Source organism: Podarcis vaucheri, assembly GCF_965113315.1.
Source record: "Podarcis vaucheri genome assembly, chromosome: 12".
NCBI classification, from domain to species: Eukaryota; Metazoa; Chordata; class Lepidosauria; order Squamata; family Lacertidae; genus Podarcis; species Podarcis vaucheri.
The window spans coordinates 18,161,527-18,178,461 of NC_138750.1; the positions used below are offsets into that span (position 1 = coordinate 18,161,527).

The following is a 16,935-nucleotide window of genomic DNA, read 5'->3' on the forward strand; positions in this document are numbered from 1 at the left end:
ACAGCCGTTTGTGCTGTGGCACGAAGGGCTGCTGCTGTTCAAAGTGCGGAGAGGGAGGGAAAATCATTTTGGTTTCAAGCAAGCCTTGGGGAGCTCTTTGCATGCCATCCTCCCTGGCTCACTCTTCTCCTGCCCCTCCTCTTCAAATGTAGATCCGTTGACGTTATTCCCAGAGGTATCAACACTGTTAAGATCCTTCAAAACAGGCAAAAAACTTCCACTTTGATGATGATGATAATAATAATAATAATAATTTATTATTTATACCCCGCCCATCTGGCTGGGCCTCCCCAGCCACTCTGGGCGGCTTCCATAAAAACCAAAAATACAATAAAATATCACACATTGAAAACTTCCCTGAACAGGGCTGCCTTAAGATGTCTCCTGAATGTCAGGTAGTTGTTTATTGCTTTGACATCTGCTGGAAGGGCGTTCCACAGGGCGGGCGCCACTACCGAGAAGGCCCTCTGCCTGGTTCCCTGTAGCTTTGCTTCTCACAATGAGGGAACCGCCAGAAGGCCCTTGGTGCTGGACCTCAGCGTCCGGGCAGAACGATGGGGGTGGAGACGCTCCTTCAGGTCTACTGGGCCGAGACCGTTTAGGGCTTTAAAGGTCAGCACCAACACTTTGAATTGTGCTCGGAAACGTACTGGGAGCCAATGTAGATCTTTCAAGAGCGGTGTTATGTGGTCTCGGCGGCCGCCCCCAGTCATCAGTCTAGCTGCCACATTCTGGATTAGTTGTAGTTTCCGGGTCACCTTCAAAGGTAGCCCCACATAGAGCGCATTGCAGTAGTCCATGATTCTTCTTCTTCTTCTTCTTCTTCTTCTTCTTCTTCTGTAGCTCAAGGTGTCTTGGGTGTTCAAAGTGCCCCAAAACAAGGAGATTCGTCTCTCTCGCTCAAAGCCCGCAATGTGAACAGCTAGTACAGGCGTACTTTGGTTGCCGAACGCCTTGGAACTATGTTTCGGCTCCCAAATGATTGAAAACCAGAAGTGAGTGTTCCGGTTTTCAAACGGTTTTCAGAAGCTGAACATCCGGCGCAGCTTCTGGCTGAGTGCAGAAAGCTCCTGCAGCCAATCGGAAGCCGCGCCTTGGTTTTTGAGCCGTTTCGGGAGTCATACAGACTCCTGGAGCGCATTCTGTCCAAGAACCAAGGTACGACTGTACCTCATCAGGGGGATAAATGATGCCCCATGGAGACAGCAAAATGGAAGGGTGGGAGGCAGGTTGGGCTTGCAGTGGCAACCAAAAACTCGAGCTTGGAAGCAGGAGAACCCACATATACAAGAGAACAGATTCACCTGTGAGTTTCCTCCTCAAATGGGTGTCTTAAATGGAAGCGAGGAAGGAATTGAGGTTTGCAGAATCTGTGCTGTAACCGTCTCCTAGTGAGACCTGAAAGCATTTTTGGTCTTTGGGAAGCAACACCATATCAAGAAATGTCTTTTCACGCTTCTCTGTTTCAAAATGGAGTTTGCGCGGTGGCATGGAGAGGGGTGCTGCTGTTTTACGACTCTTGAACCCGAGGCCACTCATGTAAGGCCCTGGGTCCGATGCAGGTGGATTCCCTGAGCGCAATCCCGCAAGGCCACTCTTACACTCGCTCTGCTCAAGCCTGGCTTGGAAGAAGACAGTGCTTCCCATCAGGTCCCTTAGGTGCAACCAAATGAAGTTTCTGGGGAGGTTTCACAAAGCAAGCTCGGAACTGGGGTGCTGGCTAGGTCGGCTGCCCTCACTGAGCCTCCAGTGGCTGCTGCCTGAACAGACAAGCAAGGACCCAATCAGGTAAAGTGTAACTGCAGAGTGTGGACAACTGGAAAGGGCCTTTTTGGTGACAGCCCCCTAGTTATGGATTCCCTCCCAAAAGAGCTTAGATGAGCACCATTATCCCTGAGTTTTCTCAGGCAGACAGTGAAAATGTTTTTTTTCCCCATCTGGCTTTTAATTCAGCGTTGGACATTTCAGATGCACAAAGCCTTGGATTTTAAGCTTTTGAAAACATTTTTATTCCACCTGGTTTCTAATTCAACGCTGGATGTTTTGACTGTGCAAAGCCTTTGATTTAAACTTTTGAAAACATTTTTTCCCCAATTGGCTTCTAATTCAACATTGGACACTTCAACTGTGCAATGCCTTGGATTTTAAGCTTTCACTGTGTATTTATTTATTTATTTATTTATTATTATCATTATTATCACCATCATCATCATTCATTCATTCCCTGCAGCTGCCTTCTCAAAGAGATCAGAACCTTCCAACACCATTGAAAAGAAGGCAAGGCAGACAGGGACTTTTGACCAAAACCAGCCAGCAAGGATCACTGGTGAGTTCAACAGAGATTTCCAAACAGAAAAGACTCAACGTTTTCTCTGGTTCTCAGCTGTTTCACACATTCAGCATGGGCAGACATGGGTCTACTGTGGTTTGTACATCCAGAAAGAACTAGAAATAATTATGGCTTCCTTGTATGATATTTTATTTTTGCATAAATGTGTGTTGTTGTTGTTTTGTATTCACACGTTTGTGTGCAGGTGGAGCACTCTCAAAAAAACTGCGCGGCAAGAAGCGGCCCTCTCTTCCCACCCAACTAAACAGACTTTTGAGATTTTCACTTGATGAAGTCTGCCATCTTGTGGGAGAAGGAAAATGGCCATTCTCCGTAGCAGAAAATTGTCGAGGTTTGTTTGTTAGATGAAAGAAAAGTGATTGACAAGCTTTTGCTTTTTCCCTTAAGGAAAATTGTGTTTTAAAAGCGTCTCTCCGAATTCTGAGCATCTGCCAACGCCAATTTTATTTTTTAATGCTTTTTACAGCCAAATATGGACTGACAATGCTGTTTTGGTACTGTAACGCCACCATTTAAGACATCAATCATCTTTGATTTTTTAAAAGGTCTTTGCTCTAAATTAGGCTCCCCGGTTCTCTGCCAACAACCTATTGGTATTGCTCAACAACAACAGACTCGGAGGATGACTCAGTTGCTGCCCAAGACAGATCCTGACAACAACCGACTCCATTTACCTAGGCTTAGAATGGGGGTCAGCACACTTTTTCAGCAGGGGGCCGGTCCACTGTTCCTCAGACCTTGTGGGGGGCCGGACTATATTTTGAAGGGGGGAAAATGAACGCATTCCAATGCCCCACAAATAACCCAGAGGTGCATTTTAAATAAAAGGGCACATTCTACGCATGTAAAAACACGCTGGACTGTCTGTGAGCAGGATTTAGAAGGTGATTGGGCCGGATCTGGCCCCCGGGCCTTAGTTTGCCTACCCATGGCCTATAGTCTGGCCACCCTTTGAATTTCCCACAGTGCCTCTGTCCAAGCATCCGGCATAATCCCTATCTACCGTGCTCCGTCCTACTTAACATCGCTTATGGCCGCGTCTCACCGATATGCCTTCATTAGAGCTAGGTTCAATGTTTTTCCAACAAATGTCCTGAGACATAGATTCACGAAGGGCCAAGTCCCTTCAAAGTGTGCTTGTGATATGAAAACATCTGAATCTCTACAGCATGTCATGTTTATCTGCCCTATGTACAGTTCAGCTCGTGCTAGTATACTAAACTCCATAATTCAGCCTATGGCTGACAAACCAGTAGACCTACAGCTTGCCTGGGGTCTTCAAGATGTGGATCCTTATATTACCCTACAGGTTGCTAAATTCCTAACAGCCGTCCTCTTGTACAAGAGACGGAATGGAATGTTAGCCGATTATTGATAGTTATAAGAATTTTCTATAATGACATCAGATATTGATTTTATTGTAGTGCCTAAATCTTAATCTTAAATTTTTCTTTTGATTTGCTAATGTCTGTCCTTGTGAGCTGTGAATTGTGTTATATTACTGGTGGCTTGTACGAGTCCACTGTTTTATCTGTTTTGTTTTGTTGTGTTGTGCTTTATGATGGGCGTAAAGCCGAATAAACATTTTCGTTCGTTCTGTCCAAGCATCCCTGTGAGGCATTGTGGGAAATTAAAAGGACGGCCGGGTCCAATCACCTGAGGCGGGTATCAGTTGTGGGGCTGAGGCCCCGGCACCTATCCCAGGATGCTGGACGGTTGACTCCAGCCTCACCAGCCCCATTTAACAATTCTAAGGTGCCCCATTGTTCTGAAATGTGGGGTGCTTATTCTTCTGACATGAGGATAATCCTTCATGATATGAGTCGTCTGAAGGGTCTAAGCCGTCATTCCCTGCTCAGATATGGTCTTACCTGACGTTTGTTATAGAGGGGTGATTTTGCAGTGCTTCTGCAAAGGCTTTGGCGCCTTCGTCTCCAACCTGGTTACCCCACATACTGTCAAAAAGAAAGAGATGGGACATATTATTATTATTATTACTACCACCAGTGCTTTTTTTCTTAATATTTTTTTTAGGGCTACTCTCATTTTGACTCAAGAAACAAATCATCATTTTATACTTCAAACTGGGAAAAATAGATACAGTGGTACCTCAGGTTTCATACGCTTCAGGTTACATACACTTCAGGTTGCACACTCCGCTAACCCAGAAATAGTGCTTCAGGTTAAGAACTTTGCTTCAGGATGAGAACAGAAATCGGGGTCCGGAGGCACGGCAGCAGCAGGAGGCCCCATTAGCCAAAGTGGTGCTTCAGGTTAAGAACAGTTTCAGGTTAAGAATGGACCTCCGGAACGAATTAAGTACTTAACCTGAGGTACCACTGTACTGTAAATGGACAAAGATTCACAAAACGTTTAGGGGTATGTGTACCCCTGCGTCCCCCCAGGAAAAAGCACTGATTATTACTATTACTATCGTCCACTAGTAGGTCTCAGGACAGGTTAGCTCAGTTGCCCTTTTAAAATGTGATTTTTGTGTGTGTGGGGGGGAACTGTTGGGTTGTTGTTTTTATTTTTATTATGTACTTTGTGGTTTTATCTCTTGATTTTATTCTGTGAACTGCCCTGAGATCCCCAGGTATAGGGTGGTATATAAATTCAATAATAAATAAATAAATAAATAAATAAAACAAAACTTGCATTAGCAATGGACAAAAAGAAGAAAGAATGCCCTCTGAATAGTCAAACTGTCACCCAGTGTCCAGGATCCTTTGTGTGTAGGGAGGAACCCCAATTATTAAAAACCATGATCAAAAGTGATCCAACTTACCCAATTTCATACATTGTTTTACTCTTCCGGATGGCATCAGCGAGACATTTCCCTCCCTCTGTGGTTATTCTGTTTGCTCCTATTCTGCAAAGAAATACCATGTGGGTAGGTTTTTGTTTTGCCAGAAATCAAGTCAATGATGCAATGGAATTCCTTCAGTGCCATTTTAGCTAGTGGTTTCTTTCTGCACTTCTCGAAAGAAAACTAGATTCACTTGTGTTTGCTGTTTTTTAACCGGAATGTCTCTCTTTGGAACAGCTATTAATGAATCGGTTCCAACAAAGGGATACGTCGCTTAATGCTTTATGAAACAACATAATAAGCGGATTAAAGAATTTTTGGTTGCCCAATTATTTGCCTTTGGGATCCTCATATTTAAATAAGTGTGCATATTTTAAAACCTCCACAGGGCTAGAGATACTCTAAAGAAAATGTGATTTAATTCAAGGTAAGACGGGAAACATGCAGGAGAAATGGTTTTGAGGAGATATGGAAGGTATGTTTGTAGAATTTGTACTGTTTAAACGGAAAGGGGTCAAACCATCGCAAGAGGTGTTGAAATTTTGGGAGGCTGGATAGTTACAATGGAATGGTCACGGTGGTGGGGTGCACATTTTTCTTCTGTATGTATGATTATTACTTTGTCAAAATAAAATATAATATTAATAATAATAATAATAATAAGCTACTGTGTACTCTTAAAAGGCCATCTTCAATATTTTATTTTTCATTCTCTTTCACCCCTATGCACCAGCCTCACAATCAGCTTTACGTAGTGTGTCTTTAATTGCCAGCCAATTAAAATGAAGATCTGATTAAAATTGGCTATACCACTTAAATTTACTAAAGTTACCATTAACCCTATTCAGGCGGACAACTGGCTATGACAGAGAGAGAGATAGATCACTCAGAAGCAGAGAAGCATGACTCTTTCTATGCTGCGAGAGGTGAGCTCCTACCCCTGAACTCTGCCACCTGGTTGTTATGGGAACAACTGTTTAGAAACTAGTGTCTGAGGTTTGATTTTTATTTTCCTCTTCCCTCCGTGTCCCCTTTCCCTTGTGTGTCGTGTCTTTTCAGATTGTAAGCTTGTGGGGAGGCACTGTCTTGTTTTGACTGCATGTAAGCTGCCCTGGAAGCCTTTTTTGGCTGGACAGCAGGGTACAAATCTCCTAAATGCATAATAATAATAATAATAATAATAATAATAATAATAGCTATCCATGCAGAAGCTTCACTCCATCTAAGAAAAATGATCTTTCCCTGTATCTTTCAAGCTTTCTTTTTCTTTCTTTTTAAATTGTTTATTTGGTTTTCAAATCCAAGCTTTACAATCGCATATCCAATATATAACGTAAAAACAAAATTCCAGGGAATCACCTGGACTGCCCTTCTCCCCTTTGCGGGTCCTTTTGCTAACCATTTCCTCCTGCATCTTTTATAATCATCCAAATCTTTTATATCTCCATTATCTCCAAGATTCACCATCAAACTACAAGTGTTATTCCAGTCCTGCTTGTCTTTCAAGCAGGTGTTAGAAATACATACTTAACATATATGAGGCTTGGACATTCCTCAATGAGTCTTGCAACGTACTTGGCTCCAACGTCGGTAATCTGGTTGTTGTACAAGCTGTGGGGCGGCAGGGGAAATAAAAAAGGAACCGGTGTTTAGATTTGTAACTTTTTAACACCTAAACCACAGAGCCTAGGACTTGCCAATCAGAAGGTCGGCGGTTCGAATCCCCACGACGGGGTGAGCTCCCGTCACTTGGTCCCTGCTCCTGCCAACCTAGCAATTTGAAAGCACACCAGTGCAAGTAGATAAATAGGTACCACTCTGGCGGGAAGGTAAACGGCGTTTCTGTGCACTGCTCTGGTTCGCCAGAAGCGGCTTAGTCATGCTGGCCACATGACCCGGAAGCTGTACGCCGGCTCCCTCGGCCAATAAGGTGAGATGAGTGCCGCAACCCCAGAGTCGGTCACGACTGGACCTAACGGTCAGGGGTCCCTTTACCTTTACTTTACCTAACAGCTGCAAACCGGGTAGGGTTATTATATCGGATGCAGAGGATCTGATTCTCTCCCCACAAGAAAACTCCCCACTACAATTCATTTAGGGTCAGAGACCTGCTTATTTTGTACGAGAACCTGGTAAATTAACTGTGCAAAAGTTCAGGAAGGAAGTTTGCAGTTTGCTTTAAGGCTCCAGTTGCCTCAATTCTGCAAAGCATGTTCCGTACTGTTCTCTATGCGCATTGCTTGCTATGTGGGAAAATATGGATCCTTATCAGTTGCACATTCTAGAGAGGCTTCGAATGGAATGCACATGCCAATGTCTATTATTCCAGCCTGCCAACACCCACCGCCTTCTTGTGCAATTCACGGAAAATTAACGCCATGTTTACCTGCACCTAGACTTGGCTTGGAGCCAGCGTGTGATAAGACAGAGAAATAAACATTTCACTGCACAGCTGCAATACTGTGCCCACTCATTCGGGAACAAGACCCACTTACAACTGCAAGACGACCCAGACTGTACAGAAACTTATTCCTGTATGCGACTACAGCGGCAAGAACGTCACTTGCCCCAAAATGGAAAGAAGAAGAAGTCCCAGCCGAAGAATGATGGATACAAAAAACTTGCGGAATATGCAGAAATGGCGAAACTTACCATTTTAATGAAATAATAAGAAATCAAGAAATCAAATAAGAAATCAAGAAAACAAACTTTGTTATAAAAGAATGGAAGCGGTTTATGGAATTTTTACTGACAAATTGTAAACCAGTAAGGACGTTGGCAGGATTTAAATTACTGAAATGTATAAACCTGAAAGCCATAAATAAAATTTGGTGTTTGTTTTTTTTTTAAAAAAAGACAACTGCAAGACTCGGTGGAAAATGAGTAGGAGCCGGATCCAAACGCCTTTCCTTTGGAAAGTTTTCCCCTGGGGCCAACACTGATGAGGGAGCGACAAGGCGATTTGGCGCAAGGCAGAGTCGCACATGAACACACGATGTTCACGAGGCTCCCTTCGGTCATCGGGACCAGCCCTGAACGTGACAGCTATCCGAGCTCCTCATTCATACGTACCCCAAATAACTCACAATTCTGTACTTGGACATCTCGTCGTAAAGCACTCTGACTCCTTGGTCTGTGATCTGGTTAACACTTAACCTGAAAGAAATAAAAGGGGCAGGCGGAAGAAAATAAATGACTCGTTGAGATACATCGGGGGGGGGGGGAATTGGTCGGAGAATCATCCTTTTAATAGGCACTGAAATGTGCTCTTTAGATTTTGCTGCAGCATCAAAGAAATAGAACAAAACATACGTTTAGAGAAGATTGGGAAATGTTTATTGAATATATAGGTAGGACTTGTGTACACTTGAAAACGTTGGCAGCCTTAAGATAAATTCAACAGGGTAAATAAGTCTTGATGGATGTAATAATGGAATACCGAATGGTTTGGTTTACCTAAGATATGCAGGGATTTATGATATGCAAAATGAAGCATGGAAAGAGAGGAAGGGAAGCCGCTGATATTTTAAGGATGTTTAAATGAGTATTCTAAATTGTAAAACAGAAAATTTAATAAAAATTGTTAAAAACAACTCCATGGAAAACGGGGTGGGAAGAATAAGAGAAAAGACGAAACTGGGTTTTGACTGCGTATGTTGAAACTTAATAAAATATAAGTTTTTTAAAAAAGGAAAGAGAAGAAAGGAAGAGAGCATGCTAAACCTTGCTGTTTGCTTCCCCTCCAACAAACCGTGTTTTGTTAGCCCGGCAGTCTTATATAGTGATATCTCGGTTTTTGAACGTAATCTGTTCCGGAAGACCGTTCGACTCCAGAAATGTTCGGAAACTGAGGCGCAAAGGGCGGTTTGCAAATTCAATAGAGAAAATTGGGGGGGGGGGACTCACCAGAAGCATTTATTTCTTCTGGTTTTTGGCGTTCGAAAACCGAGCTACCAAAACCGAGTACGTTTCCGAGCACAATTCAAAGTGTTGGTGCTGACCTTTAAAGCCCTAAACGGCCTCGGTCCAGTATATCTGAAGGAGCGTCTCCACCCCCATCGTTCTGCCCGGACGCTGAGGTCCAGCACCGAGGGCCTTCTGGTGGTTCCCTCATTGCGAGAAGCAAAGCTACAGGGAACTAGGCAGAGGGCCTTCTCGGTAGTGGCGCCCGCCCTGTGGACCGCCCTCCCAGCAGATGTCAAAGAGAACAACAACTACCAGACTTTTAGAAGACATCTGAAGGCAGCCCTGTTTAGGGAAGTTTTTAATGTTTGATGTACTACAGTATTTTATTTTTTTGGGAAGCCGCCCAGAGTGGATGGGGAAGCCCAGCCAGGTGGGCGGGGTATAAATAAAAATAAATTACCACCGTTATCAGAGATGGGCTGATGACCCTTAAGGGCAGACAACAAGCCCAGGAACTTACCGAAGTACTGCCAGCCTACTGAAACACGGCATCAGCTGCTTTATCCCGTAATCGTTGATGTTGTTGTTGTCCAAGTCCAGGGCCAGGCGCTTCCGGAAATGATGCATGGTGAACGAGATGGCGCTGCAGTCGGCAGAGTAGACGTTGCAGTAGGTGAGCTTGATGTAGTTGGCGCCCATGCCCTTGGCCACCCCCATGCCCACCTTCTCGCTCTGAGTCTCGTAGATGCACCTCAACATCCATATGAAATTGGGCATCACTTGAATCTGCCGGTATTCCTTCAGCCTCGCCCGGGTTAGCCCCTTCAGGTGGGACTTCATGCTTTCAAAGAAATAGGTGAGGAGCACCTTCCTCTTCTTCTTAAGGGACACGGGAGAAACCAAGTGCTGCAGGAGCTTCTGCTTCGACTTGGACAGCAATCCGCAGAGGAAGAGGTTGGTGAAGTGGAAGTGCTCGTTGTTCCGGAAAGGGTCCTCTCCCGTCGGGTGGTGCTTCTTCAGCCAAGCCATCGGGAAGCAAGAACGCAGGGTGGCGTCCGAGGTGGAGCATTCAGCAAAAAAACGGAGCAGATCTTTGGCGTTCACCTTCTCGTCGGTGACCAGATGCAAAGCGGTGAAGAAGGACTGCAAGGTCAAGTGCAGGAACTCGTAGGAAACTTGGTCTCCACGGCCACCGTAGTCGGGAACCGCCCTGAGGAAACCCAGCTGCAACTCCTGCTCAGAGAGGTTGGCGAGGACTTCCTCTTGGTCAAAGACAAAGAGAGATTTCTGCATCGCCGCGTGGGCCACTCTGCTCAGAGCAAACAGAGTCTCTTTGTTGGACCGGTAGGTCTCCACTTGGCTCCTGTTGTTCTTCTTCAGCAAGTTGGTCTTCTGGATCCGGTTGAGGTGGACTTCGGTCATGAGCAAGAAAATATCGGTCAAGGTCACGGTGAAATCCGGGAGCTCGTGGCTGTCGAAGGCCGAGTGGAAGTGGTCAAAGCATTTGAAGATAATCCAACAGAACAAAGGCACTAAGCAGAGACTGCTCAGATTTGGGTTGGCTTCCAGTTGGTTCAGGACTAAGGTCCTGCACCCTTCATCTTTGAAGAACATTTTCGTGTATTCTTTCAGGTTACTGCTGGAAAACCCTCGGAGATGTACCTTCTTCCGGACAATGTTCCGATGAACATCCGTCCCTGTCCTGGCAGTCAGGACTTTCTGAGATCCCTTCAGAAGTTTCCCGCTGAGGAGACCCACCAGCAAAGCCAGCGGGTGGATCGATTCAGTGGGGGAGCAGATCTCTGGAACACTGTTGAGGTCAAAGTCAGAATGGATCTCATCAAAGCCGTCGAAGGTGAACAGAACTGTGTGAGGGAACTTCACAATGAAGTCAAATACCTCTTCCGGATCCTGGTCTGGGAAACAGTTGTACTTGAACAGGAGATCTTTCAAACATATGGCTTCGTCTTGTTTGAAGCAGCTGAACATCCGGCATCGGAAACGAAAGAAGAATTTGGCCCCTACGTCGAGTTTGCCCTTGGACCAGAGGTTTTGCATCTTTTGCAAGAGAATGGACTTCCCAATCCCTGCATCACCAAAGATATAGATCACCTCTCCAGCTTCATTGATCAGACCAACGTTGACGTCCAGCAGGTCCTCCAAGCTATTCACGTTGCTGAGTTTCTCGTTGTTGTCCTTGATAAACTCCATGATGTTGGAGGAATAAATCTCCTCAAGCAACATGTCCTCCTTCTGGGCATACGACATGATGAACTTTGTGTCTCGGCCCAATTCATCTTTAAGTTTCTGACGGTACCTGCTAACTAAAGGTAGCATTGGTTATGACGAAGAGAAATTCTAGCACAGGAGAGCCAGCATGAAGAGATACTTCATACAAAACCAGTACAAAAAAAAAAGCAGAGAGTCAGTGTGGGGTAGTGGTTAGATGATGGACTAGGACCTGGGAGATCAGGGTTCGAATCTCCGCTCAGCCATAAAGTTCACTGTGTGACCTTTGGCCAGTCACTCACTCTCAGCCTAACCAACCTTAGTGTTGTAATGCACAGGGGGAGAATTCTGTATCTTGAGCTCTTTGGGGAAAAGTTGGGCTATAAATGTAACAACCACCACAACTGTGCTGGATTCTAGAAGGGTTTGGGCTTGTGTTTGCCTACAGCAGTGGTGTCGAAACTTTTTTCAAAGAGGGCCAGATTTGGTGAAATGAAGGGCCAACCAAAATTGCGAACCATTTTTTAAGGATTGAAGTTGTTGAGGGTTTTTCAGTATTTTACCCCGGGAAATAAACTGCCACAGGGGCTGGATTAGACCCCCGAAACGGACTTTGGACATGCCTGGCCTACAGCAAAGTCACCTCTGACCCTGAGAGCACTTCCAAAGTGGCTCGTTTTATGCCATGTGGGTCTGCTGTTCAAAGAAGTGATTTCATTTTTACACAATTCAGCTCCCTAAAGTCCCCCCGCTGTTCTGTTTAATTAGTGAACCTTCTTTGGACTGTTTTGGGGGGTATTTTAAGTTCACAGAACCTCCTTCTCAGTTTTGTCTACCAGCGGCTTCTGACACCAGAAATGTGCAGCAAGCCTTTGTGACAACATACACGATATATTTGAAGTAACCATGAGATCGGATTTCCCCAAGCTGGAGCCCTGCAGGGATTTTGGTATTCAGCTTCCATCAGTCCCAAGCTAGACAGCCAGAGTGGTTGGGACTGATAGGAGTTGTGTTCCAACAACCTCTTAGTGGAGGCGCAGGTCAATTCTGTGTCCAGGGCAGCTGTCCACCTGCTCCATCTGGTACGCCGGCTGAGACCTTATCTGCCCGCAGACTGACTTGCCAGAGATGTGCATGCTCTGGTTATCTCCCACTTGGACTACTGCATTGCGCTCTACGTGGGGCTACCTTTGAAGGTGACCCGGAAACTGCAACGAATCCAGAATGTGGCAGCTAGACTGGTGACTGGGAGTCCTGAAAGACCTACATTGGCTCCCAGTACGTTTCCGAGCACAATTCAAAGTGTCAGTGCTGACCTTTAAAGCCCTAAACGGCCTCGGCCCGGGATACCTGAAGGAGTGTCTCCACCCCCATCATTCAGCCTGGACACTGAGGTCCAGCGCAGAGGGCCTTCTGGCAGTTCCCTCATTGCAAGAAGCAAAGCTACAGGGAACCAGGCAGAGGGCCTTCTCGGTAGTGACACCTGCCCTGTGGAACGCCCTCCCTCCAGATGTCAAAGAGAACAACAACTACCAGGCTTTTAGAAGACATCTGAAGGCAGCCCTGTTTAGGGAAGCTTTTGATGTTTGATGCCTCGGCCCAGTATACCTGAAGGAGCGTCTCCACCTCCATCGTTCAGCCCGGACACTGAGATCCAGCTCTGAGGGCCTTCTGGCAGTTCCCTCCTGTGAGAAGTGATGGTGCAGGGACCCAGGTTGAGGGCCTTCTCGGTAGTGGCGCCCACCCTGTGGAACGCCCTCCCATCAGATGTCAAAGACGTAAACACCTATCTGACTTTTATAGACATCTGAAGGCAACCCTGTTTAGGGAAGTCTTTAACGTTTGATGTTTTATCCTGTTTTTAATATTTTGCTGTGAGTAGCTGGAGAAGCCCAGCCAGATGGGCAAGGTATAAATAATGTTATATTATTATTATTATTATTATTATTATTATTATTATTAGGAGCGGGTTTGAGGAGGCTGCATGCGATACTTTGCTAGAGCTCCTACGATTCATGCACAGAGGAAGAAGCTTCAGGCTGGGTAAATGTGAACAGCAGGATGCAATCTGCACATGTAGAGACACTCTCCAGTCCGTTTATGGGAAGCGTACCCTGAGAAAACCACCCTGCTAACCATTATTCTTTATTTCTCCTGGGAAAAGCGTTTCACCAACATTGAAGCAATGAATGATGGGATTACCCAGACAAGCTTTTTCTATAAGGAAAGTCTTCCAAAAGCAGGTATTCTACCTGGGTCTGTATTTTCAACGGGCTTATTACCAACGACCTCTGAAGGGCGAAACCCAATCTCTTCTAGCCACGGCTGCAGCTCATAATAAGCATCTGCAACTTGCTGCAGGATATAGACGCAGTATTCCGCCACTTCTTCTCCTTTGCTCTGCGCGAGATCCAAAATTTTGCGGACCTGCGGAAAGATCACACGAGACGTCAGAGATCTACAGAGGCAGCGGATTAATAGGTAGAGTACTCTCAAGCGCTCTACAGTCAATTGCTGTTGTGGGGCAACACATCATCTGCCTTCTTCTTTGCAGAACCAATAGCAACATCCCAATGTTGCATTTTTTCTGCATGCATGGTTTTTAACGGAGCTGAGGCTACACTACCACGTCGTGCTAAATGCCAATCGCACCAGTTGCGAGTAGAGGGACACTATCTGGCGTGACACAACAGCAGGCATCATTCAACATGTTACTGTCAGGAACTCAGCCTACACTCGAGTAGGACCCTGGCAGAGACACATGCCCGACTGGCATGTTCTCTCCCTCCTGGTCGATCGTTCGGGAGCTTCAAAAGCTTTCTTCAGCCCAAACATCACAGCGACCGATGCCAACAGACATCGGCACACTTAGAGATCCGCAGAGTCTTTGCAGCTTGCGTAACAGAACTCATCAACTCAGCATTTTGGCTAATCTACGTTTATTTACATATAAACACACACAGAGCACTGCAAGATGGCTCCCTCTCTCTCTAGCATCAGACAGCAAAGAGGAAAAGAACAAAGGACAATAGTCCCACTTCACAGAACACAAACATCCTGTCCCCGTCACTTCCCACTTTGTGGAGTCAAAACATACACCGTCATGTGACAGACAACAATCCCATGACTGCAATCAGGGAGCAGGAATTCTAACAATTACCACCCTCCTCCTTTATGTGCATTTCTGTTTCCGCATGATTCACCCATGAAACTGGCGGGAAAGAATCATATATCACGGGATACAGCCCCAACTTTCAGCCCACATTTCTACGGGTTAAATGGGGGTGCAATCCGATTTTCTCTCCCTCAAAAAGCAGAAATGAGTGCTGAACTTCCACTCAGGTCAACTTGGTTTCCAGAAGTGGCGTTTACGTCGTGTGAAAGGCCCTTATCACGTAAGGAAAACTCTTAATCTCAGGGTTGTGGGTTCAAGCCCCCAATGCAGGGGGTTGAACCAGATTATCTTCATAGTCCCTTACAACTCTATGATTCAATGATCATGCAAAGGGAACAATGTGCTGTCTGAATGCAACCCGAATCTCTTCTCTGTTTTATGATTTAGGGATCCAGTATACCTGAAGGAGTGTCTCCACCCCCATCGTTCTGCCTGGACGCTGAGTTCCAGCGCCGAGGGCCTTCTGGCGGTTCCCTCACTGCGAGAAGTGAAGTTACAGGGAACCAGGCAGAGGGCCTTCTCGGTAGTGGCACCCACCCTGTGGAACACCCTCCCACCAGATGTCAAAGAGAAAAATAACTAGCAGACTTTTAGAAGACATCTGAAAGCAGCCCTGTTTAGGAAAGCTTTTAATGTTTATTAGACTATTGTATTTTAATATTCTATTGGAAGCCGCCCAGAGTGGCGGGGGAAACCCGGCCAGATGGGCGGGGTATAAATTAATAATAATAATCCCACAACTTCAGTCTTGTGACATGCGGAAAACAACCCTCCAGATGTCTTTGCCCAAACATTGACCCAACTACCACCGTACAAGCAAACACGCAGGACTCTGAATCCCAAGAATCTGATTAAGCTAATCTGCTCCCCAAATGCGCAGACTTTCAGAGAAACCGTGGTTAGATTTGGCAACAGGCCACCTGTCTCGCCACATCGGTTTGAACACCAGCTAAAGGGAATAAACGCAAAATAAAAAAATTCCTTCCAGTAGCACCTTAGAGACCAACTACGTTTGTTATTGGTATGCGCTTTCGTGTGCATGCACACTTCTTCAGATACACTGACACAGAAGTCACCAGACCCTTATATATAGTGAGAGGGTGGGGAGGGTATTACTCAGAAGAGTGGTGGGAATGGGTGATTGGCTGATAGGTGTGGTAACCCTGTTGCCGACTGTTAACGACTGCAGGAAAAAGCAAGGGGTGAGACGGCTAGAAATAGCTTTATCATGTACAGTATAATGAGATAAGAATCCAATGTCTCTATTCAGACCAGGTCTCTCCATGATTTTAAGTTTGGTAATAAGTTGCAGTTCAGCAATTTCTCTTTCCAGTCTACTTCTGAAATTCTTTTGTAATAAGACAGCTACTTTGAGATCTTGTATAGAATGTCCTGAGAGACTGAAGTGTTCTCCTACTGGTATCTCTGTCTTGTGATCAGAAGGTCGGCAGTTCAAATCCCCGCGATGGGGTGGCTCCCGTCGCTCGGTCCCTGCTCCTGCCAACTTAACAGTTTGAAAGCATGTCAAATGCAAGTAGATAAATAGGTACCGCTCCGGCGGAAAGCCTAGGACTTGCCTAGGACTTGCCGATCAGAAGGTCAGCAGTTCGAATCCCCGCAATGGGGGGAGCTCCCGTTGCTTGGTCCCTGCTCCTGCCAACCTAGCAGTTTGAAAGCCCGTCAAAGTGCAAGTAGATAAATAGGTACCACTCCGGCGGAAAGGTAAACATTGTTTCCGTGTGCTGCTCTGGTTCGCCAGAAGTGGCTTAGTCATGCTGGCCACGTGACCCGGAAGCTGTCTGCGGACAAACGCCAGCTCCTCGGCCTATAGAGTGAGATGAATGTTGCAACCCCAGAGTCATCCGTGACTGGACCTAACAGTCAGGGGTCCCTTTACCTTTATCCTTTGGCGTAGGGTTTGACCTGTTTGTCCAATATAGAGAGCTGAAGGGCACTGTTGGCATTTGATGGCATATGCAATGTTAGAAGATGAGCAATTAAATAGTCCTATACCAATAGTCCTATACCAATAACAGGGACGCAGATGGCGCTGTGGGTAAAACCTCAGCGCCTAGGACTTGCCGATTGCATGGTCGGCGGTTCGAATCCCCGCGGCGGGGTGAGCTCCCGTCGTTCGGTCCCAGCTCCTGCCCACCTAGCAGTTCAAAAGCACCCTTAAGTGCAAGTAGATAAATAGGTACCGCTTTATAGCGGGAAGGTAAATGGCGTTTCCGTGTGCTGCTCTGGTGCCGGTTCGCCGGAGCAGCTTCGTCACGCTGGCCACGTGACCCGGAAGTGTCTGCGGACAGCGCTGGCTCCCGGCCTCTAGAGTGAGATGAGCGCACAACCCTAGAGTCTGTCAAGACTGGCCCGTTCAGGCAGGGGTACCTTTTACCTTTTATACCGATAACAAACTTAGTTGGTCTCTAAGGTGCTACAGGAAGGAATTTTTTTATTTTGTTTCGA

At 45.9% G+C, this 16,935-nt stretch overlaps 1 protein-coding gene and 1 long non-coding RNA gene across 4 annotated transcripts in view; one reads left to right on the top strand and one right to left on the bottom strand.

Annotated features, from left to right (window-relative positions):
* Nucleotides 1-7,749, top strand: part of LOC309515389 — a 36,298-nt gene extending 28,549 nt beyond the window's left edge. The window contains exon 2 of the long non-coding RNA XR_014212450.1: nt 7,114-7,749. This is a non-coding gene — a long non-coding RNA (uncharacterized lncRNA). The remainder of the gene's footprint in view (nt 1-7,113) is intronic.
* NOD1 (nucleotide binding oligomerization domain containing 1) overlaps nt 1-16,935 on the bottom strand; it is a 47,978-nt gene that overhangs the window by 20,105 nt on the left and 10,938 nt on the right. For all 3 annotated transcript variants that reach the window (XM_082192995.1, XM_082192996.1, XM_082192997.1), the window contains 6 exons: nt 13,547-13,721; nt 9,586-11,389; nt 8,232-8,315; nt 6,687-6,770; nt 5,139-5,222; nt 4,222-4,305 (listed from right to left, as the gene is read on the bottom strand). In XM_082192995.1, the coding sequence (XP_082049121.1) occupies nt 4,222-4,305; nt 5,139-5,222; nt 6,687-6,770; nt 8,232-8,315; nt 9,586-11,389; nt 13,547-13,721 (2,315 nt within the window). The remainder of the gene's footprint in view (nt 1-4,221; nt 4,306-5,138; nt 5,223-6,686; nt 6,771-8,231; nt 8,316-9,585; nt 11,390-13,546; nt 13,722-16,935) is intronic.